The sequence below is a fragment of the Xenopus tropicalis genome, chromosome 2, assembly GCF_000004195.4.
Source record: "Xenopus tropicalis strain Nigerian chromosome 2, UCB_Xtro_10.0, whole genome shotgun sequence".
NCBI lineage: Eukaryota > Metazoa > Chordata > Amphibia > Anura > Pipidae > Xenopus > Xenopus tropicalis.
This window is the reverse complement of record NC_030678.2, coordinates 162,345,037-162,368,569: the sequence shown is the minus strand read 5'-3', so window position 1 is coordinate 162,368,569 and position 23,533 is coordinate 162,345,037. Positions and strand designations below refer to the sequence as shown.

The following is a 23,533-nucleotide window of genomic DNA, read 5'->3' as shown; positions in this document are numbered from 1 at the left end:
AAAATATCCTCTGCCAAGGGCGATAAATTACCCCCCAATACCTGTCCTTTCACTGTCAACTGCTGCATTTAAACCACATTACATGCAGTGATCAAAAATGCCTCCGTTACTAATTAAAGAGTAAAAAGTCCAGGAACAATTTACAAAGGACATAATAGCAAATTGCAGCCCAGGTGTGGGGTCTGGAAACCCATTCAGAAAGCTCTGCATTACAGGAAGGCCATCTCCATAGAGTTCATAAGAAGGGATTCCAAAAAATCCTAAAATCATTTTTAGCAGACTTGAGGTATGGATGATCCAAATTGCAGAAGATCCCTTTTCCGGAAAATCCCAGGTCCTAAGCATTCTGGATCAGAGCGGACCAACTACAAATGTTTTTATGGCCCCCAGACTGACATCACAATTATCTTATAATCTGGTCCCATACATGTAGTACATAAAATTTTAAAACTGATTTCCTTTTTCTCTGTAGTAATAAAACAGTACCTTGTAATTGATCCCAACTAAGATATAATTACCCCTTATTGGGGCAGAACAGTCCTATTGGGTTTATTTCATATTTAAATGATTCCCTTTTCTCTGTAATAATAAAACAGTACCTGTACTTGATCCCAACTAAGATATAATTACCCCTTATTGGGGCAGAACAGCCCTATTGGGTTTATTTCATGGTTAAATGATTCCCTTTTCTCTGTAATAATAAAACAGTACCTGTACTTGATCCCAACTAAGATATAATTACCCCTTATTGGGGCAGAACAGTCCTATTGGGTTTATTTCATGTTTAAATGATTCCCTTTTCTCTGTAATAATAAAACAGTACCTGTACTTGATCCCAACTAAGATATAATTACCCCTTATTGGGGGCAGAACAGCCCTATTGGGTTTATTTAATGGTTAAATGATTCCCTTTTCTCTGTAATAATAAAACAGTACCTGTACTTGATCCCAACTAAGATATAATTACCCCTTATTAGGGGCAGAACAATCCTATTGGGTTTATTTAATGGTTAAATGATTCCCTTTTCTCTGTAATAATAAAACAGTACCTGTCCTTGATCCCAACTAAGATATAATTACCCCTTATTGGGGGGCAGAACAGCTCAATTGGGTTTATTTAATGGTTAAATGATTCCCTTTTCTCTGTAATAATAAAACAGTACCTGTACTTGATCCCAACTAAGATATAATTACCCCTTATTGGGGCAGAACAGTCCTATTGGGTTTATTTCATGTTTAAATGATTCCCTTTTCTCTGTAATAATAAAACAGTACCTGTACTTGATCCCAACTAAGATATAATTAGCCTTTTTGGGGGCAGAACAGCCCTATTGGGTTTATTTAATGGTTAAATGATTCCCTTTTCTCTGTAATAATAAAACAGTACCTGTACTTGATCCCAACTAAGATATAATTACCCCTTATTAGGGGCAGAACAATCCTATTGGGTTTATTTAATGGTTAAATGATTCCCTTTTCTCTGTAATAATAAAACAGTACCTGTACTTGATCCCAACTAAGATATAATTACCCCTTATTGGGGGGCAGAACAGCTCAATTGGGTTTATTTAATGGTTAAATGATTCCCTTTTCTCTGTAATAATAAAACAGTACCTGTACTTGATCCCAACTAAGATATAATTACCCCTTATTGGGGGCAGAACAGCCCTATTGGGTTTATTTAATGGTTAAATGATTCCCTTTTCTCTGTAATAATAAAACAGTACCTGTACTTGATCCCAAGATATAATTGCCCCTTATTGGGGGCAGAACAGTCCTATTGGGTTTAATTAATGTTTTTATTGATTTTTTAGTAGACTTAAGGTATGGAGATCCAAATTACGGAAAGACCCCTTATGCGGAATACCCTTGGTCCCAAGCATTCTGGATAATGGGTCCTATACCTGTATATTAAATAAGTGACCCACTATATTAGATTCCATACCTGTACTATATGTCTAAGCTTTCTGCATTGCTGGTTTTCAGATAATATATTGCATACCTGTAGTAGACAAATCACTATGCAGAATGGAACATTTGGCATTTTGGGGCCTGCTTCCAATTCTGTTTTTTAGGGCCTGCTTCTGTTGTCCATCACATCTTTTACACCTTATTTTGGCTTTTGAATGAAATACATATTTTTCCACTACATTTGATAGATATTGATATAAATAGGTGAGAATAAACACTGTACACTGTAGAAATTGTTCATTCTGTAGAGAATCTAAGCTGAACATATGGGTATTGCCTCAGAAAGATATGATTCCAAAATGCATGGTCATGGTTTACAGACCCCCCCCATAGAGATGCACTTAGTTTGTTAGCGGCCATTGTATTCAATCAATCGGCATACATGTCTAATACATATATAAAATATTATATTCCTAAGCCCCATGTACCTTTAATTGTTTGCTGCAGAAACACATTGGAAACGTCACTGGCACCGCAATTATTTATCCGCTCATTAGTCATGTTGCAATAGTTCAGCCTATGAAGTGTGTATAAAGTGAATGGACATGGCGTGATCTAATCTGACAACACCAACATGATTTATGAGTCGTGTATTAAAAAAAAAACACATTATGGAAAGTACAGAAGTTCATCCATGGGATTCAATGTTGCAACCAAGACAGATGACATAAAGTTTTATGAAATATTAAATATCTCCTTAAACATCTAGTGGCCTGGTATACATGGGCAATGGCTGTAATATAGTTATATATACTGTTTTATAACGGAATAAAAGAGCAGCCATAGTTCCTGAGAAAGAGCCCTGGTATTATCCAAACCAGCTGGAGCCAGCTGTTCCCGTGGACTGCCTCCAGATATGTTTTGTAAACACTGTGCTTAGTTTGCATCAGAAGCTGACATTTCTAACTGGTTCCAGACAGAGCAAAGGATGCTCAAGGGCTACAATTACGCCATGGCTGACCCTGTAAGCCTCAGTCCTTCTGCGTGCCTTTCCGTATGTTTCAATGGTTCAAGCTCAAAACAAGTTACAAAATACTGAATTCCTTTCTGAAATAATTTGATTACCATCCTGTATTGGATGAGGGCAGGACAAGGGCAGTGGTGGCCAGCGTTGCTGCAGAACAATCATGATGGCCAGGTGGCACAGCCTAAGGTTGGCCATACATTAAGCTGGCCATACACGCACCGATACTATCGTACGAAACCTCGTTTCGTACGATATTCGGTGCGTGTATGGCATGTCGGCGAGTCGACTGGTATCGCAGGAAGCTGCTGATATCGGACGACTCGCCGATCGGCCAGGTTAGAAAATTTTGATCGGGCGCCATAGAAGGCACCTGACCAAAATCTGCCGTCAGGGCTGAATCGGCAGAAGGAGGTAGAAATCCTGTTGTTTCTACCTCCTTACCTGCTGTTTCAGCCCTGACTGTGTGTGGCGACCGATGGTCGCACGAAACATCGTTAGATCGCCATGTGTATGGCCAGCTTTATAAGTCCTAAGGTAGGTGATATCAGGCTGTGTGGTAAATTGCAAGTGCACACTGTCACTCCACACACTTTAAATTTATGAGAGGGAAAAATAGGGTGGGCCATGAGCAAGGGGACCCCATTGAAGAGGAGCAGCTAATGGAGGCTTATAAATATAGTATTATATGCCCAATGAGCACATTTAGTAAGGGCTTATTTAGTGAGGAGCTTTTTGTAAGAAATGCGCGTTGGTCCGTTCCACTAGAGTAAGAAGCGAGCTATCGCTGAACAGTGGGAACCATATGTGTCCCGGAACGATTCCACTTCGTTGCAATTGCAGTCGGGCCCATTTTCTCTTGCACATAACCCCTGGTTTCCATAGATACGAGAGACGCGGCGGGATATACACACAGTGAATGTGACAGAGGAAGATGTCTGCAGGAAGCTTCAGTACTGAAGCGGCTAAATTCTCCTTTTCCCCCATCCTGAACAAAACCTTCGGCTTCCTCACCAACAGGGACACTCGGGAGCTGCTGATGAAATGGTAAGCGCAAAGCCATTGAAGGACGCAGAGTTGGACTGCATGTTGCTACCCACTATCCGCATCTGGCCACTGGGAATCCACAAGCCTTGTGTTAAGGAAAGGGGACACAACCTGGCATCACAGGGACCGTATATGGTCATAGATAAAAATACAAAAACTACTTAATGTAACAGTTTTTAGATACCCACAATGTATAACTCAAGGGTGTCCAACTAAGGCTCAGTTATTTAAACTACAACTCCCAGCAACCCACCTAGAGCGGAATACAGTCTGGTGGATCTGGAATTTGTAGTTCAGCAGCAGCTGAAGGGTCACTGTGGCTCCGGCAATCTGAGGGGCTGCTACAAGATGCCATAGACAGTCACTGTTGGTCCATGTGGGAGGCTGTATGGGCCTCTGTATACTTTAAATACAAGGAATCCTAATCCGAGCCTGCGTTTCACCCCAGCCTTCCTGTAGGGGCACCTGCAGCTCATGGGAAGTTGTAGAGAGGAAGGATTTTTTTAGTAGACGTATGGTATGGAGATCTAAATTACGGAAAGATCTCTTATCTGGAAATCCCTAGGTGCCAAGCATTCTGGATAACAGGTCCCATACTTGTATAATGCCGTTATCTTTCAATTCTGTAAAAGTGAACTAATTCTCATGATGTATATGTCTATATATAAATATGCACTTTGTCCTTTATATATCTAGGTCTATGAATGGCCGAATCACAGCCCAAGCCTTTCGCTATGATGAGTGTTTCCAGCCATACCAAAAGAATGATTTTGTTTGGGTGAGTTATTCTTATGTCCTATTTTTGGAACTTTGGCAATTTACACTTTTGAACCCCCAACAGTTACAGAATCTGCTGCTCCTCCATGTAAACACCATTTAAACTAAGTTGCACAGGTGTGCCATTCTTCTCAGCAGTCAGACTAGGACCATGGATTTGACTGAATCTTTGCCCAATCCTGTACCAAATCCTGGATTCGGTGCATCCCTAATTAAAATTGTTCACAAATTAAATAGTTTCTGGCTGCTGGGCTCAGTGACCTAGCCAGAGGCCTGGGCACAAGTCTGTATTTAGGCCAAGGGTTATGGCAGGTAGGTAGTATCATTATGCATAGACATGCAAAGGCCAAGAACTGGGCATACAAAATTATATAGCTAATGCAAGTTCTGCAGCATAACAGATGTCAGTGTGAACATATACAAATGTCAGGTTTACATAGTCCATTATGCACTGTAACAGCAGAAATGCCAGGGGAATGTACACCACACAACTGTGCCAGTGATAGAAGAACCTGGGAGAGCTCTGGCCGATACACCCCACCGTCATCCATGCGCCTGGCCCATTTAATATAATGGGCCTAAATATAATTTCATATAATAGCCTGTGGGCTAGCACTCAAGAAAACTTAATGATTATGGTCTTACACTCAGTTCAAACTGACACAAAGGTTTAATGTCAAAAAGAAAGCTGTATTTGGTAACATTTATTATAGAATTGCAACCACAGAGCATTTAATATGTGCTGTCCAGAAACTGCATTGTGTTGAGCAGCCTGGCCGATTCAGCATGGTTGTTTACTATCAACCATTAAACACTGTCAACTGCTTACAGGACTGTGGGCTTTTTAGTTTGAAAACCTATGTCTTCCACAAGAAGACCTTATAGGGAACATTCATGGAAAGTGCTCCAATAATAAAGGAGTCAGAACAGGATCGGACTGCGCTCCCCCTGCCTGACCGCTCCTGCCCCGACGCGTTAAATTACACACGTTCGGGGGAGGACGTCGGGTGAGGGGCCCTGCGATGGAGGAGAGGAGGGACTTAGGGGACACGGCCGGCGGGGGCATCTGCAGGGCTCCTGGGGCGGAAGCCCCGGTGGGCCCTTCACCCCCCAGTCCGACCCTGAGTCAGAATGTTGAACCATGAAGCAACCTGCACAAATCAGGAAATACTTTGAAACCAGTTAGATGAATGGCATGATTTCCGCCTGTCACGTTGAGCTGCGGGCTGTAAATGCTGCACTCCCTAGCATCACAGAGGATACCTACTAATTAAGGCTGGTGATTGAAGATATGAAAAGAATGCCACCATTTTGATAAGATCAACTTTGTCTTCAGCATGCTCAATCAGTGCTTTGATACTTTGTGTATTCGCTTGTCTAATTCTAGGCTTTCTTCCAAGATCCAGATGTACTTTCCCATTTGAAGATAGTCTCTGAAAATTCCGGACAATGGGTAACACTAGGTAAGCTAAACATTTTATCAAACATTTTATCCTATTTATGACTCTGCAATCAAAATTATAATGAATAAAAAAGCAATGAGTAAAAGACTTTAATATAGACTGGCGCCAGATCAGCATTTCCTATTTAGCATGTGATTTAGTGTGTGATTTGCATCAGAGAGTAACTGTGGCCATACATGGACAGCTTATCTGCTCGTTTGTAGGGTCCCCCGACGGGTCTCCCTGATCAATATCTGGCAAAATCAGCCAGGTATCGATAGGGCAGGTTTGATTTTTCCAATTGGATCGCAGACTGCATCGGATCTTAAGGTTCACCCATAGCACAGAATGTTGTTTGATCACTCGAATCAGACAAACACATGCTATTGAATTGACATGTGTATCCTAGGAAATTGTAAAAATTTGCGCCTTGGAATTTCTACATAAGATAAAAAAAGTAGTTCTCAAAACTAGAGAGAAAAACAGCAATGGGGAAAGTTTACATAGGAAAACTACATATTGTTTTTTCAGGACAAAATTGAATTTGTGTGTAATTCTACAAGACAGAAATGGAAAACAAAGTATTTTTAATAATTTACAAACATAGCTCAGAAACAGATTTGTATTTTATACACAAAAAAAGAAATTATTTAGAAAATTCCTTGTCTCACAAGCACATCAGTTCCAAATAGGTATGGTTTTTGCAAACTTGTATAGGTCAAAAACTTCAAAGGCAAAAAATTCCACAAACAGTAGGTTTTCTAAGAGTAACTGGAATGCTGAAAAATTTGAAAAATCACCTCAAAGCTTGCAATTTACTGCATTTTGTCTTCTACAGGGCATTGGGTGCCAACATAAAGCACCCTAAATATATAAACTAGGGGTCTACTGAACAGTTTAATGCCCAATGTGCATAGATTTAACAAAGAATGTAGCATGTACAGGTCCCAAAATCAAAAGTGTGTATGAACCTTAATGGCTGTCATTTACTGTAATTTAAAAGTCACCAAAACGCCGTATACTTTTAGAATAGACATGAAATGAAAATAAGTAAATATGTCTTTCTACTATTAACTAGCAAACAGCGAAGCTATCCTAATATTAGAGGTTTCGATTGAAATGTCTTGCACTCTACAGCATCTTGTCTTCCACATGTAATTAGGGAGTAAGTAGTTATGTGTACTTTACAAAAAGCTCACCATAACCTGCTCCCAACCTAAACCCTACCTGACCTGGGACACCATTATTTTTTATACAGTGGATATAAAAAGTCTACACACCCCTGCAAAATGGAAAACAGAGATAAATCCTGACAGAACTTATTTGATTGATAAATTGTCGAAAACTAATCGGAAACAGTTGAAAAAAATAAATCATACAAGAACCTGCTTGCGTTAGTGTGTAACCCCCCCCCCCTAAACTAATACAAGCATATGATCGCTTATCTGGAAAATATCCATAAAGCTCCAAATTACAGAAAGGCCATAGACTCCATTCTAATCAAATAATTCATTTTTAAAAATGATTTCCTTTATCTCTGTTATAGTAAACCAGTATCTTGTGAATGATCACAAGATACTGTATATTATATAATTAATCCTTATTGGAGGCAAAACAATTCTACTGGGCTTAATTAATGTTTTATTGATGACCCCCTTATCTGGAAAACGCCAGGTCCCGAGCATTCTGGATAACAGGTCCTAAACCTTTATCAGTTTGGCACATCTGGACTTGGCAATTTTTGCCCACTCCTCCTTGCAAAAAATGTACAGATCTGTCAAATTGCGAGGGCATCTTCTGTGCACAGCTCGCTTTAGGTCACCCCACAGGGTTTCATTCAGATTAAGGTCTGTCTGAACCATTCCAGAACATCAATCCTCCTTTGGTGCAACCATTGCTTTGTTGATTTAGATGTATTGTTTGGGTCCTTGTTGTGCTAAAAGGTGACGTTCCTCTTCAGCTTCCTAGCAGAAGTTTTTGTGACAAAATAGACTGATACTTGGAGCTATTTATAAATCCATCCACCTTGATTAAAACATAACTTTTGGAATTATGGCCAAATAGTTTAACCTTGTTCTCATCAGACCATAATACATTTTCCACATGGTTGTGGGAGACTGGGTATACTGTTTTTTGCAAAGTTTAGCTGGGCTTGGATGTTTCTTTGTGAGTAAAGGCTTTCGTAGGCTTGCTACCGTACCCCACAACTTTTGAAGAATAGGACCGATTGTTGTCACATGTAGGGAACAACCAGTACTTGCCAAGATATATTGCGGTTCTTTTAATGTTGCTGTAGGCCTCTTGATAGCCTCCCTGACCAGTTTTCTCCTTGTCTTCTCATCTCATCATCTTAGAGGGACCTGGTCCTGCTGTTGGTACAGTCACTGTTGAGCCATATTTTCTCCACTTGTTGATGACTCTTTTCACTGTGCTTCATAAAATGTTTAATAATTTGGATAATTTTTTGTGCCCCCTGTCTTGACTGATATCTTTCACTGATGAGATCCCCTTCATGTTATGAAAGGTCTCTGCAGACCATGGCCAGATCAAGAGAAATAATCCTCTTCACCTCTTGTATCGGTTACTGATTGCTTTATATGTTACTCTGTATGTCCAATGTATGTAACCCACATATTGTACAGCGCTGCGGAATATGTTGGCGCTTTATAAATAAATGTTAATGTAATGTAATACAGGAACAGCAAAACTTTAACTGAACTTGAGATGAGGCTGAATGCGATTGGTTGATTCTGAATGCAGCCACATCCTTGATTATTAAAGGATGTGCACAATAATGCAACCACATTTTTGTATGATTTTGTTTAATCTTCTTTGACAGTACTTATCTCAGTTTCCATTTTTATTAAACAAAAACCTGCCATTTTGCAGGGAAGTGTAGACTTTTTATATCCACTGTATATCTGTGCCTGACTCACCAATCTCTGATGTTGCCAAGGGGGGCGGGGAAGCAGACACAAGTATATAAATAAGCTGATTGTAGGCAATTGTAGGGGCAGTTTGGGGCAAGGTAAGGCAATTGGTGGGGTGGGCTCTAGGCAGAGTTTGGCCTTTGATTTACTAAAAATGTGCAAAGCTGCCCCAAACCCACCTAACCTGCAGGTCAACCCATTGGCCCTGCACGATGTGACTGGCCCTCGCACTAGTACTAGCAAGATCAAACCTGCTAAATATGAATGCCAGGAGTCTACTGAGCAGTTTAATGCCCAACATACATGGGTTTACCATATTATGTGCCATGTACCAGATAGTAAATCAGATGGAGAATGAGAAGTATTCAGAAAAAAGCAGCATTAATGTCATTTAGAGTACTGAGGAGGACTGCATTTTCTGCAATGTCACCCAAAGTCCCAGACCTATCTGTACACTTATTATTACCTCTACTTATAACATTGAATAGGTAATCCACCATGGGTAAAGGCACTGCTGTTTGCCCAGCAGATTAAAGGGAAAGTTCAGATTTAAATGAACTCTTAAGGTGGCCATACACGCACCGATATTATCGTACGAAACCTCGTTTCGTACGATAATCGGTGCATGTATGGCATGTCGGCGAGTCGACCGATATCGCAGGAAGCTGCTGATATCGGACGACTCGCCGATCGGACCAGTTTGAAAATTTTGATCGGGCGCCATAGAAGGCGCCTGACCAAAATTCTCCTTTCAGAGCTGAATCGGCAGAAGGAGGTAGAAATCCTATTGTTTCTACCTCCTTACCTGCCGATTCAGCCCTGAATGGTGTGTGGCGGATCTTACGATGTTTCGTGCGACCGATGGTCGTACGAAACATCGTCAGATCGCCACGTGTATGGCCACCTTTAGTATGAGATAGATAGTGATATTTAGACTCTACTTGAAACTGGGCTTCATTTTTTATTTCCAGTTATCTCTTTTTTTTCTTTTAGCAGCTCTCTAGTTTGGAATTTCAGCAGCCCTCTCATTGCTAGGTTCCAGTTTAGTCTAGCAACCATGCCATTGTCGGAATGGCAGTCTGGGATAAAGTTGTAGCCTCCCAAAACAATGCTTTTTGCTAATGGGCTCAGTGACCCCCCAGCAGGCAGTTTGAAAGCAGAAATGAGGCAGAATGCGCATTATTTAAAAACTACACAAAATAAATAACATTTGAAAAGTTGGGGATCCTATAACATAGTAAGAGTTAACTTAAACGTGAACTACCTCTGTTAGCGTGACAAGCAATAGACACATTTTACATGTCGCTTATCGTGGCTCGGTGACTGGAGAGTTTCCAGTCTCGTTAAATGTGGGGGTGACTTCTAGCTTTCTGACCCCCCTCCCTCAGGGCGATAAAATGTTAAAACGCACTGTAAACGAAAAACACCTTCCAGGTAAGAATTATCTATAATCCTTGAATGGCGTGAAAGAAACATTCAGTCGTTTCCCAGGCTGCAGATGATTCTTGCTTGTCATATTGGGAATCCCTTGACTTTTTGATGGCAGCCAATAAATCAGTTCCGCTCCACCACCACCACGCCTTGTGCAGCCGGCATTTCACCTGATTGATGATTCAGATTTGACAAGATTTGGAAGTTAATCCCCACCCTTGCAGTGAAATTCTACATTGCAGTGTTCCACTCCCCGAGGCCATAGCCAACCCTGTTCTGAGATAGCAGATAAGGATTATCAGGTTTCACTGTCATCAGTGTCATCAAGGATCAGTGCCTTGAAGGTGATCAGTCTGGGGGTATTAACACAGGTTTGGGGGCAGTTGGCCATGGTGATTGTAGCCTGATTCAGCAGCTTATTGGCCCGTGTAGGGGTACAAACAATGGGCCTGCCCGACCGGCATCTGGCCTGAAATCGGGGCAGATATCGATTGGGCAGGTTAAAAAATTTAGTCGGATTGGCTCGGTCCCCGAACCAACTGAGCCTATTCCGGCATTCTAATTTGATCGTTTGGCCCCAGAGCCAAATGACCAAATTAGCCTAAATTCCCATAACAGCTCCCATTCCTCTATAAGCAATCCCCTGATGATGAATAGATTTTGAGCTAATGTCAATTTTTAGCCCTGGCTATAGATGACAAAGTTGGGATTGTGACCAATCCCTTTTCATTATGAAACACATCTGCTCAATGGTTTCCTGTAAACCCAGATGGGTGTTTTCTGAATTTCTATATTTAAATGGCCAATGAGCCCTATTGAGCATGCTCAGTTGTGATGTCTTCTGCTGCATAAAGAAGGACAGATTCTGTAATTAGTAAATTAAAAGGAGAACTGATAAGACTGGAACATCAGGTCTAGTAACCCACAGCAACCAATCAGCACTTTGATTTGTTGTTATGGGTTACTAGACCTTTTGCAAACATGTTTATTACATCACCCATGTAATGTTACAAATGTGAGCTGAGACACTCAGTGGGGAACTATTGTGGTAGAATTTTGTCAGCCCAAGTGCTGTCTACTAACTATCTGCTACCTATCAAACAGGGCCAACTAACTATCTGCTACCTATCAAACAGGGCCAACTAACTATCTGCTACCTATCAAACAGGGCCAACTAACTATCTGCTACCTATCAAACAGGGCCAATTACCTATCTGCTACCTATCAAACAGGGTCAACTAATTATCTGCTACCTATCAAACAGGGCCAACTAACTATATGCTACCTATCAAACAGGGCCAACTAACTATATGCTACCTATCAAACAGGGCCAACTAACTATATGCTACCTATCAAACAGGGCCAACTAACTATATGCTACCTATCAAACAGGGCCAACTAACTATCTGCTACCTATCAAACAGGGCCAACTAACTATCTGCTACCTATCAAACAGGGCCAACTACCTATCTGCTACCTATCAAACAGGGTCAACTAACTATCTGCTACCTATCAAACAGGGCCAACTAACTATATGCTACCTATCAAACAGGGCCAACTAACTATCTGCTACCTATCAAACAGGGCCAACTACCTATCTGCTACCTATCAAACAGGGTCAACTAATTATCTGCTACCTATCAAACAGGGCCAACTAACTATCTGCTACCTATCAAACAGGGCCAACTACCTATCTGCTACCTATCAAACAGGGCCAACTAACTATCTGCTACCTATCAAACAGGGCCAAGGTGGGCCACCAAATTACTCGACTTGCTCAATCCTTATAAGTAATTTTTGTTTTTTTTAAGCATGCTTACATGCATATTATCTGCAGGCAAGGTGCAATCTGCCATGTTTTTTGTACCTTTTCCTTGATCTGCAGATAGAAGAACTGCCAAAACGGGGAGCAGAGACCTGTGTTTGCCCCATGAATATGCCTGTATTTATGAGGGGCAGGAGGAGGGACCTAGGCCCCCTTTGCACCCCCTACCCATAAGTGTTGAGCGGGTCGAGTTCTTCTCAACCCACACCTGACCCTAACACGCCTGCTCCCAGCCTGAGCCCTACTGACCCAGCTAATCCCTTCTTTTTATAGACCCATGCTGCCCTGCCCACCACTGACGTGACAAAAGTGGTGGGGCGGGGGTGTGCCTATAAATTAGAGAGCCGGAACTGGGAAGCCGGCAGTGTAGGTTTGCGGGCAGGGAGGGCAAGCAGAGGAGCTCGACCTGAAAATGTAGTCGGCCCAAACCCACCCAACCAATGGGTATCGGCCTGGCCCGCACATCACTACTACCCATACCCATTTTTTTATGCAACGCAAGGTGAATCATGCAGCCACACCTTTGAAAGAAGTCCTATCTGAATGAGCTCTAAGGGGTGCATTTTGTGACTTCAGAAAATGAAGCGGCCCTTCCCACGGGCGATTCACTTTATCGCCAATAGGAAAGCATTTCAGGGAGATTAGTCGCTTGCGGTTGCCTAGATTTAACCACAGGTGACTAATCTCCCCTTGTGCCGCCACCCTTAGGCTGATGACACAGGGTGCGTCTCCCGCACCCCCAGAAACTGTAAAACCTTATTAATGATACAAGATCCTATTTGTCTCTCTAGGCACCAAGGTGAAGAAAGTCGATGTGCAAGAAATCCTGTGTTCTCAGCTGTCAATGTCGCTGTTTGACTGCCTGTACTCGGAAGGCATCGTTAGGGAAAGTGGCCACATTTGCAAGTGTCTCGATGAATACTTAGATGACTTCACTATTTCAGATGAACTCCGTAAGGTACTCAAAATAATGCCTTTAAAATAACTACAAAAACTGTGGGAGAGGCTCATTAAAATTATAAATAGACTACTGTGTTGTAGGAGATGGCTGATTTAAAGAACTAAACCCTAAAGTATATATAACCAAAATGCCATATTTTATGTACTGTACTTACCGAGCCTAAAGTTTCAGCATCTCAATAGCAGCAATGATCCAGAACTTCAAACTTGTCACAAGAGCTCCCTATCTTGGAAAGTGTCTGCGACCCTCACATGCTCATGCTTTATTTATTTTTAATTAAAAAACAAGTATATAGGCCTACATATAAATACGGCCCTGGCTCATTGCACTATGAGCAGCTGGTGAGAAGCTGAGCTTAGGGGTTGTCGCAAATTATCAAGCAGAAAATGAGGTTGGCCTGTCATAGAAGCTGATGCTGCTGCCATGCTGCCATGTAATGAAAATCTAAATGAATTACTAATCAGCCTTATTTCATGACATTTATACTTTATATATACAGTATAGTGTGAGTGGGTCCCTAAGCTCAGGTAAGTGCCAGCAGCACAGAGTATGGGCAGGGAATCAGCAGAAAAGAAGATGGGGGGCTACTGGGGCATCTTTGGGGCACAGATCTTCCCTGCTAAAGGGCTGTGGTACATCTTTAGTTAGGCTTTAGTTCTAAATGAAATAGTTACACAAAGTGTTTTCCCCAAGCAAATAATAGGGAAATCCTTTTAAAGCAAATTCACCTTTCCGTATAATATTGTGCCGACAGGTATTAGAATTGCACTTTATTTTGCCTTTTGCAGCTATCCAGTTTTAGAATAATTCTTTTATCCGGCTGTCAAGTTTGGTATTAAAGGAGAACTAAAGCCTTAATATGATAATGTCCAGAAATACTTTATTTTATATACTGAGCTTACTGTTCCATCAGAGACAGACCCAGCAACCCTATAACAATAACGGCAGAGCCCTTCAAGGTTGACCACATGAGCTTGCCATCTTGGACCTTGTCAGGCCATCTTTTAATTGTCAGTGACACTGCACATACTCAGTGTGCTCTTGGCTGCCAAGCTTAGAGGTTGGCAAAAAACATTAGCAAACAAAATAAGGTTCATTTTTAACAGAAGCAGTGCTGCAGGGCTGATTATTACACTCTAAAGCAGAATGCACTATTTTTGAGCTGCGATGTAACGAGAACTGAATGAATTACTAATTAGCCTTGTATTCTGACTTTTAAATTATTCTTACACTATATTATGAGTCAGTCCCTAATCTTAGGTAAATGGCAGCAGCCCCCAACAATCACCTCAAAAGAAGATGGGGATCTGCTTTGAGCATCTGCCTCAGCACAGACCTTCATTGCTAAAGGCTAGTAAAGAAGCCCAAAACATAATATGTAGCATTTCTAATCTAATTCTTTATTAAGCTTTAGTTTTCCTTTAACACCAGCGCTAGGGGAGAGAGTTTTATGTGGCTTTTAACTGCAGTGTGAGCATTACTAGAGGTATCCTGCAGTGCTCCGTGGTTACAGCACATAAGCGTGTTTCACGCACAACATTCACTGGGGAACACAGCAGGCAGATGCTTGGAATGCTCCCCATTGCCAGTTGTGGACATGGATCGTTCCAACACATTACTGCACTGTGATATTTGCAAGCTTCCCACAATATGAGCAATGACATTGCAGGTTCTTACCACTCTCACCAGCAAGTTGCACTTGTGGTCTCAGGGCAATGGCACACAGGGAGATTTGCCACCTGCAATAAGTCTGTGCTACCACATAGATAGATCTCCCAAAATGACTTGCCTTTCACTTACTATTGTATTGCCGCAAGTTATACATGACACATGACTTAGGAGAGCCAGCATAATGTTAGGAAAATGCAAGACAAGAGCCTTCTCATTGACCTTAATATGGTCGTTATGGCACAGGTCTGTTTCTCAGGATGTAGGCATATACTTTATTTACTGGCAGGGCCACCATCAGGGGGGCACAGTCATCCCGGGCCCAGAGGTGTTTCACTTTTAAGGGGGGCCCCCATGCATACGTGTGACGTCAGTACACACAGGGCAACAGTATAAGAGGGCCTGTCTCATTTGCATGGAGACAGAACTGAGAAGGCGTCTTCAAGGAAGAATCTCGCCGGAGGGGCCTGAAGCCACCAAAGGAGCCGAAGAAGCCGCCGGAGATGCAAAAGAAGACCCTGGAGGAGAAGAAAGAAGACTACAAAGAAGGAAAAAGTTTAATGGCTACCAATGTATTAGGGGGGCACACTGGCCACCAATGTATTAGGGGGGGCACACTGGCCACCAATGTATTAGGGGGGCACACTGGCCACCAATGTATTAGGGGGGCACACTGGCCACCAATGTGTTATGGGGACACACTGGCCAGCAATGTGTTTGGGGGGCACACTGGCCAGCAATGTGTTTGAGGGGCACACTGGCCAGCAATATGTTTGGGGGGCACACTGGCCAGCAATGTGTTTGGAGGGCACACTGGCCAGCGATGCGTTTGGGGGACCCTGGGCACCATTGTATTGGGGGGGGACCGATGGGAGGGCCATTGGGGGAGTAGCCCTGTGGGAGGGGGGCCCAGAAAATGTTGTTGTGAGGGGCCCCGTGATTTCTGATGGCGGCCCTGTTTACTGGCGTATGTCAGCTGGCAAAGAAACCCCTGATACCCCACTGAGCTGCTGTTATCCACAACTGCCTGCCCCCTCCGAAATCCACTGGCAGAGAAACATTTGTGCTATTGCCTTTATACTTCACTCATATTATGTTTTTTTCTAGGTCCTTCTTTTGGATGACTGTGAGAAACATGACGTTTTCAGCCAGTCAGACAGAGAACAGTTCCTTTTTCTTCTCTTTAAACATCTCTGTCTTGGCGGAGCAATCTGTCAGTTTGAAGATACAATTGGCCCTTATTTGGAAACGACAAAATCTATTTATAAAGACCTCTTAAGGTAACGTAATCCATTCATTCATGTACAACTTTATTTGATAGTAGAACTCGTCAAGTACTGTACAAAAGCACAAGGTTACACAATCAGCTGATTGTGTAACATTATAAATGCTGCTCTTGCATATCTTCTTTTTATTATTATTTACATAGTGCCACTATTCCCCACTATTTACAGAGTAAAGGGGTGCAGATACAAGACCTAATTGTTTACTTATACAGACAGATATTTTATCAGAATCAATTGGCAGTTACAAACGGATGTTATTAGGAGACAATAGGGGGAGGACCCTGTTAGAAGAGCTTACAATCTTTGCCTCCAATTGTTCCTTCACAAATCAAGCACAATCTTGTCATGTCTTCGCTATCCGTGCCACCATGACTCTTATGCTTGTTAAAGTTCTGCATTTACAGCAGATAGGGCAATTTTGGCTTGTTTTATCCCCCATGGGAGGCAAGATAAAGCTCAGTTGGCAGCAAGAGGTTGTCAAGCCACAAGAGTGTATCACTGTTTAAAAGTACGAAAGCATTAAGAAAGTTGTACTTTTAGTATGTTATACAATGGCCAATTCTAAGCAACTATTCAGTTGGTCTTCATTGTTTATTTGTTATAGTTTTTGAATTATTTGCCTTCTTCTTCAAACTCTTTGCAGTTTTTAAATGGGGGTCACTGACCCCAGCAGCCAAAACACTATTGCTCTGTGAGGCTACAGTTTTATTGTTATTGTTACTTTTTGTAACTTTCTTTTCTATTCAGGCTATCCCCTATTCATATACCAGCCTCTCATCCAAACCACTGCGTGATTGCTAAGGTAACTTGGACCCTAGCAACCAAATAACTGCTGAAACTCCAAACTGGAGAGCTCCTGAACTGAAAATGAAATAAGAAAAAGTACAAATAATAAAAAAAAAAGGTAGACCAAAGGCAAATTGTCTCAAAATATCATTCTCTACATCACACTAAAAGTTAACTTAAAGGTGATCAACCCGTTTAATAAATGACAACATTTGTGGAAATTAGTTGTGATTTTAAACAACTAAAACCACCCTAATCCAAAAGTTAATAAATCTGCCCCTAAATATCCCAAGATGGGGGGGAAGCGTATATATAGATATAGCAGTGGTGCCAGGGCTGCCCAAATTGGGGGGAAGCCTATATATAGGTATAGTAGCGGTGCCAGGGCTGCCCAGATTGGGGGGAAGCCAATATATAGGTATAGTAGCGGTGCCAGGGCTGCCCAGATTGGGGGGAAGCCAATATATAGGTATAGTAGCGGTGCCAGGGCTGCCCAGATTGGGGGGAAGCCAATATATAGGTATAGTAGCGGTGCCAGGGCTGCCCAGATTGGGGGGAAGCCTATATATAGGTATAGTAGCGGTGCCAGGGCTGCCCAGATTGGGGGGAAGCCAATATATAGGTATAGTAGCGGTGCCAGGGCTGCCCAGATTGGGGTGGAAGCCTATATATAGGTATAGTAGCGGTGCCAGAGCTGCCCAGATTGGGGCGGAAGCCTATATATAGGTATAGTAGCGGTGCCAGGGCTGCCCAGATTGGGGGGAAGCCAATATATAGGGATAGTAGCGGTGCCAGGGCTGCCCAGATTGGGGCGGAAGCCTATAAATAGGTATAGTAGCGGTGCCAGGGCTGCCCAGATTGGGGGGAAGCCTATATATAGGTATAGTAGCGGTGCCAGGGCTGCCCAGATTGGGGGGAAGCCAATATATAGGTATAGTAGCGGTGCCAGGGCTGCCCAGATTGGGGGGAAGCCAATATATAGGTATAGTAGCGGTGCCAGGGCTGCCCCGATTGGGGGGAAGCCTATATATAGGTATAGTAGCGGTGCCAGGGCTGCCCAGATTGGGGGGAAGCCAATATATAGGTATAGTAGCGGTGCCAGGGCTGCCCAGATTGGGGGGAAGCCAATATATAGGTATAGTAGCGGTGCCAGGGCTGCCCAGATTGGGGCGGAAGCCTATATATAGGTATAGTAGTGGTGCCAGGGCTGCCCAGATTGGGGGGAAGTGTATATATAGGTACAGTAGCGGTGCCAGGGCTGCCCAGATTTGGGGGAAGCCTATATATAGGTATAGTAGCGGTGCCAGGGCTGCCCAGATTGGGGGGAAGCCTATATATAGGTATAGTAGCGGTGCCAGGGCTGCCCAGATTGGGGAGAAGCATATATATAGGTATAGTGAACAGCTGGTATAGTCTATATTTGCCCGTGTTTGGTGCCTTAAGGGGGTGGTTCACCGTTCAGTTACCTTATAGTGTGTTATAGAAAGTCCTATTCCTAGCAACTGTACAATTGGTCGTGGTTATTTATTCTTATTAGTTTCACCTCTTTCCAGCTTTCAGTTGGGGGTCACTGACCACAACATCGAAAAAAACCAAATGCTCTGTATGGATCGAAGTTTATTGATATTGTTACATTTCATTGCTTATCTTTAGTAATGAGCAAATCTGTCCCGTTTAGCTTTGTGAAAAAATTAGTAAACCAAAAAAAAATCAACTTTTTTTGACGCAAGCAACTTTTTTTTTGACATGCCCAACTATTTTTTTTTTTAAACGCATCAATTTTTGCGTCTGCAAATTTCACCATGAATCCGTGCCTGAAGAAAATTTTCACTCATTGTTACTCATCGTCCAGTTCAGTCCCCCTCCTATACTTATTCCAGTCTCTTATTCAAACCACTCCCTGGTTGCTAGGGAAAATAAGACCAGATAGATGCTAAAATACCAAACTGGAGGACTTCTGAACAAAAAGCTAAATAACTTAAAAAATCATTAAAAATAATAAATGAAGACCAACCCCTTGGATGTTGCTCCCAGGGGCCTCAAAGCTGGGGCTTATTTTTGAATTCCTGGCTGGGAGGTTGCATAAAACCATGTGTACTGTCAAACAGAGCCTCCTGTAGGCTGCCAGTCCACATAGGAACTACCAAATAGCCAATTATAGCTCTTATTTGGCACCCCTGGAACTTTTTTCATGTTTGTATTGCTCCCAAACTCTTTTTCCATTTGAATGTGGCTCACAGATATAAAAGGTTGGGGATCCCTGATCTAGACATAAGGTCATCCTCCTCAGCCAGGTGACCTGCCCATTGAGTTATTGTACCGCAGATGACAAAGAAGCGAATATCAGTGCACAAGAGAGATCACAGTTAGTAGGAATGCGCACCTTTGCCAGGCTTCCATTGTGGCTATTAACCCAGGTGTGGCCAGCAGTAAATCCGCCCCCGGCTTAGATAAACCATTTTACAGAGTCGCCACCATTCTGCCCTACAGTTTTGTAGAGTTGCCATAAAACACAATCTTTAAACCCCGCTGTAATAAATCCTTCATTTGACTAGCTCTGCTCTTTTGAAAGTGTATTTGCTTTTCGGAGGCGGCGTTTATGCGCGGTTCAAGGCGAGTTTAAGGTAAGAGTTTATTAGGCAAACAGGAAACATCATTTGCAGGGTTGTTTCCAAAATCAAAGCTATTCTACTAATGGAAGTTATAAATATATATATACATATTAACCCGACCTGAACCTTTTCTTTCAAACGCAAATTCATATTCTGAGTTACTTTTGTAACATGAAAAAAAAGAAATAGTCTGTACCCTCTATAATAGTCCTTTCTTCCAACTTTATTAAAGAGGAAAATGATACAATCCCTGCAAGCTTGTATGCTCTATTATCTCAGGCTTGTCTTGTACACATTCATACACAGCCCGGCACATAATAGCTCCCATTCAGCTTGAAATTTTCCCAGACTTGCCGAGCATCTGTGTTCCATAAGCCTGCTGAAATGGCTCATTTGCTGGAATCCCAGTTCACGCTTCTTTAACCAGACCTATGTAGTGCGCTATAAATTTGGGAATACAGAGACCTAGTGTATACGCCATTCCCATTTCTCTCTTCATGGAAGGTCACTAATAGCGAGCCCCTTTCCCATCACATGACAAAAGACACTGGTTTACATACATTTGATTCCTTCTGATAACTTTAGCTCAGTAATCCCCTGTGTTGGGTATTTTACATGTTTGATGCAATTTCCCATGTGAATACTCGCTAGGGATCCCTGAGCACTCATATATGTGCTTATAAAAAACCCTTTTCCCATTGGTGACAGTATCGGGAATATGGGCCCTCATATTTAAACATAATAAAAGCCTAAACCGCTGCTTATTATGTACAGGTATAAAACCCATTATCCAGAATGCTCGGGATCTGATAAGGTGTCTTTCCGTAATTTGGATCTCCATACCTGCAGTCTACAAAAAAATAATTTAAACATGAAATAAACCCAATAGGATTGTTGTGCCCCCAATAAGGGGTAATTATATCTTAGTTGGGATCAATTACAGGTACTGTTTTATTATTACAGAGAAAAGGGAATCATTAAACCATTAAATAAACCCAATAGGGCTGTTCTGCCCCCAATAAGGGGTAATTATATCTTAGTTGGGATCAATTACAGGTACTGTTTTATTATTACAGAGAAAAGGGAATCATTAAACCATTAAATAAACCCAATAGGGCTGTTCTGCCCCCAATAAGGGGTAATTATATCTTAGTTGGGATCAAGTACAGGTACTGTTTTATTATTACAGAGAAAAGGGAATCATTTACCCATTAAATAAACCCAATAGGATTGTTCTGCCCCCAATAAGGGGTAATTATAACTTAGTTGGGATCAAGTACAGGTACTGTTTTATTATTACAGAGAAAAGGGAATCATTTAACCATTAAATAAACCCAATAGGGCTGTTCTGCCCCCAATAAGGGGTAATTATATCTTAGTTGGGATCAAGTACAGGTACTGTTTTATTATTACAGAGAAAAGGGAATCATTTAACCATGAAATAAACCCAATAGGGCTGTTCTGCCCCCAATAAGGGGCAATTATATCTTAGTTGGGATCAAGTACAGGTACTGTTTTATTATTACAGAGAAAAGGGAATCATTTAACCATTAAATAAACCCAATAGGGCTGTTCTGCCCCCAATAAGGGGTAATTATATCTTAGTTGGGATCAAGTACAGGTACTGTTTTATTATTACAGAGTAAAGGGAATCATTTAACCATTAAATAAACCCAATAGGGCTGTTCTGCCCCCAATAAGGGGTAATTATATCTAAGTTGGGATCAAGTACAGGTACTGTTTTATTATTACAGAGAAAAGGGAATCATTTAACCATTAAATAAACCCAATAGGGCTGTTCTGCCCCCAATAAGGGGTAATTATATCTTAGTTGGGATCAAGTACAGGTACTGTTTTATTATTACAGAGAAAAGGGAATCATTACACCATTAAATAAACCCAATAGGGCTGTTCTGCCCCAATAAAGGGTAATTATATCTTAGTTGGGATCAAGTACAGGTACTGTTTTATTATTACAGAGAAAAGGGAATCATTACACCATTAAATAAACCCAATAGGGCTGTTCTGCCCCCAATAAGGGGTAATTATATCTTAGTTGGGATCAAGTACAGGTACTGTTTTATTATTACAGAGAAAAAGGAAACCATTCTTCAAAATTTGAATTATTTGATTAAAATGGAGTCTATGGGAGATAGACTTCCCGGAGCTTTCTGGATAAGGGGTTTCTAGATAATGGACCCCATACCTGTATTAGCAAAAAATAATTATACAGGTCCTTTTCAAAAAATTAGCATATTGTGATAAAGTTCATTATTTTCTGTAATGTACTGATAAACATTAGACTTTCATATATTTTAGATTCATTACACACAACTGAAGTAGTTCAAGCCTTTTCTTGTTTTAATATTGATGATTGTGGCATACAGCTCATGAAAACCCAAAATTCCTATCTCAAAAAATTAGCATATTTCATCCGCCCAATAAAAGAAAAGTGTTTTTAATACAAAAAAAGTCAACCTTCAAATAATTATGTTCAGTTATGCACTCAATACTTGGTCGGGAATCCTTTTGCAGAAATGACTGCTTCAATGTGGCGTGGCATGGAGGCAATCAGCCTGTGGCATTGCTCAGGTGTTATGGAGGCCCAGGATGCTTCAATAGCGGCCTTAAGCTCATCCAGAGTGTTGGGTCTTGTGTCTCTCAACTTTCTCTTCACAATATCCCACAGATTCTCTATGGGGTTCAGGTCAGGAGAGTTGGCAGGCCAATTGAGCACAGTAATACCATGGTCAGTAAACCATTTACCAGTGGTTTTGGCACTGTGAGCAGGTGCCAGGTCATGCTGAAAAATGAAATCTTCATCTCCATAAAGCTTTTCAGCAGATGGAAGCATGAAGTGCTCCAAAATCTCCTGATAAGCTAGCTGCATTGACCCTGCCCCTTGATAAAACACAGTGGACCAACACCAGCAGCTGACATGGCACCCCAGACCATCACTGACTGTGGGTACTTGACACTGGACTTCAGGCATTTTGGCATTTCCCCTCTCCCCAGTCTTCCTCCAGACTCTGGCACCTTGATTTCCGAATGACATACTTTGGACCACTGAGCAACAGTCCAGTGCTGCTTCTCTGTAGCCCAGGTCAGGCGCTTCTGCCGCTGTTTCTGGTTCAAAAGTGGCTTGACCTGGGGAATGCGGCACCTGTAGCCCATTTCCTGCACGCGCCTGTACACGGTGGCTCTGGATGTTTCTACTCCAGACTCAGTCCACTGCTTCCGCAGGTCCCCCAAGGTCAGGAATCGGTCCTTCTCCACAATCTTCCTCAGGGCCCCAGTTCACCTCTTCTCGTTGTGCAGCGTTTTCTGCCACACTTTTTCCTTCCCACAGACTTCCCACTGAGGTGCCTTGATACAGCACTCTGGGAACAGCCTATTTGTTCAGAAATTTCTTTTTGTGTCTTACCCTCTTGCTTGAGGGTGTCAATGATGGCCTTCTGGACAGCAGTCAGGTCGGCAGTCTTACCCATGATTGCGGTTTTGAGTAATGAACCAGGCTGGGAGTTTTTAAAAGCCTCAGGAATCTTTTGCAGGTTTTTAGAGTTAATTTGTTGATTCAGATGATTAGGTTAATAGCTCGTTTAGAGAACCTTTTCATGATATGCTAATTTTTTGAGATAGGAATTTTGGGTTTTCATGAGCTGTATGCCACAATCATCAATATTAAAACAAGAAAAGGCTTGAACTACTTCAGTTGTGTGTAATGAATCTAAAATATATGAAAGTCTAATGTTTATCAGTATATTACAGAAAATAATGAACTTTATCACAATATGCTAATTTTTTGAAAAGGACCTGTATATATTTACCGTATA

The 23,533-nt window shown here is 41.8% G+C and overlaps 1 protein-coding gene across 1 annotated transcript in view; it reads left to right on the top strand.

Annotated features, from left to right (window-relative positions):
• Positions 1-3,864: 3,864 nt before the first annotated feature.
• cfap300 (cilia and flagella associated protein 300) overlaps positions 3,865-23,533 on the top strand; it is a 30,776-nt gene continuing 11,107 nt past the window's right edge. Inside the window, exons 1-5 of the mRNA NM_001011429.1 lie at positions 3,865-3,982; positions 4,679-4,760; positions 6,147-6,222; positions 13,179-13,345; positions 16,124-16,296. Of these exons, the coding sequence (NP_001011429.1) occupies positions 3,870-3,982; positions 4,679-4,760; positions 6,147-6,222; positions 13,179-13,345; positions 16,124-16,296 (611 nt within the window). The 5' untranslated portion in view covers positions 3,865-3,869. The remainder of the gene's footprint in view (positions 3,983-4,678; positions 4,761-6,146; positions 6,223-13,178; positions 13,346-16,123; positions 16,297-23,533) is intronic.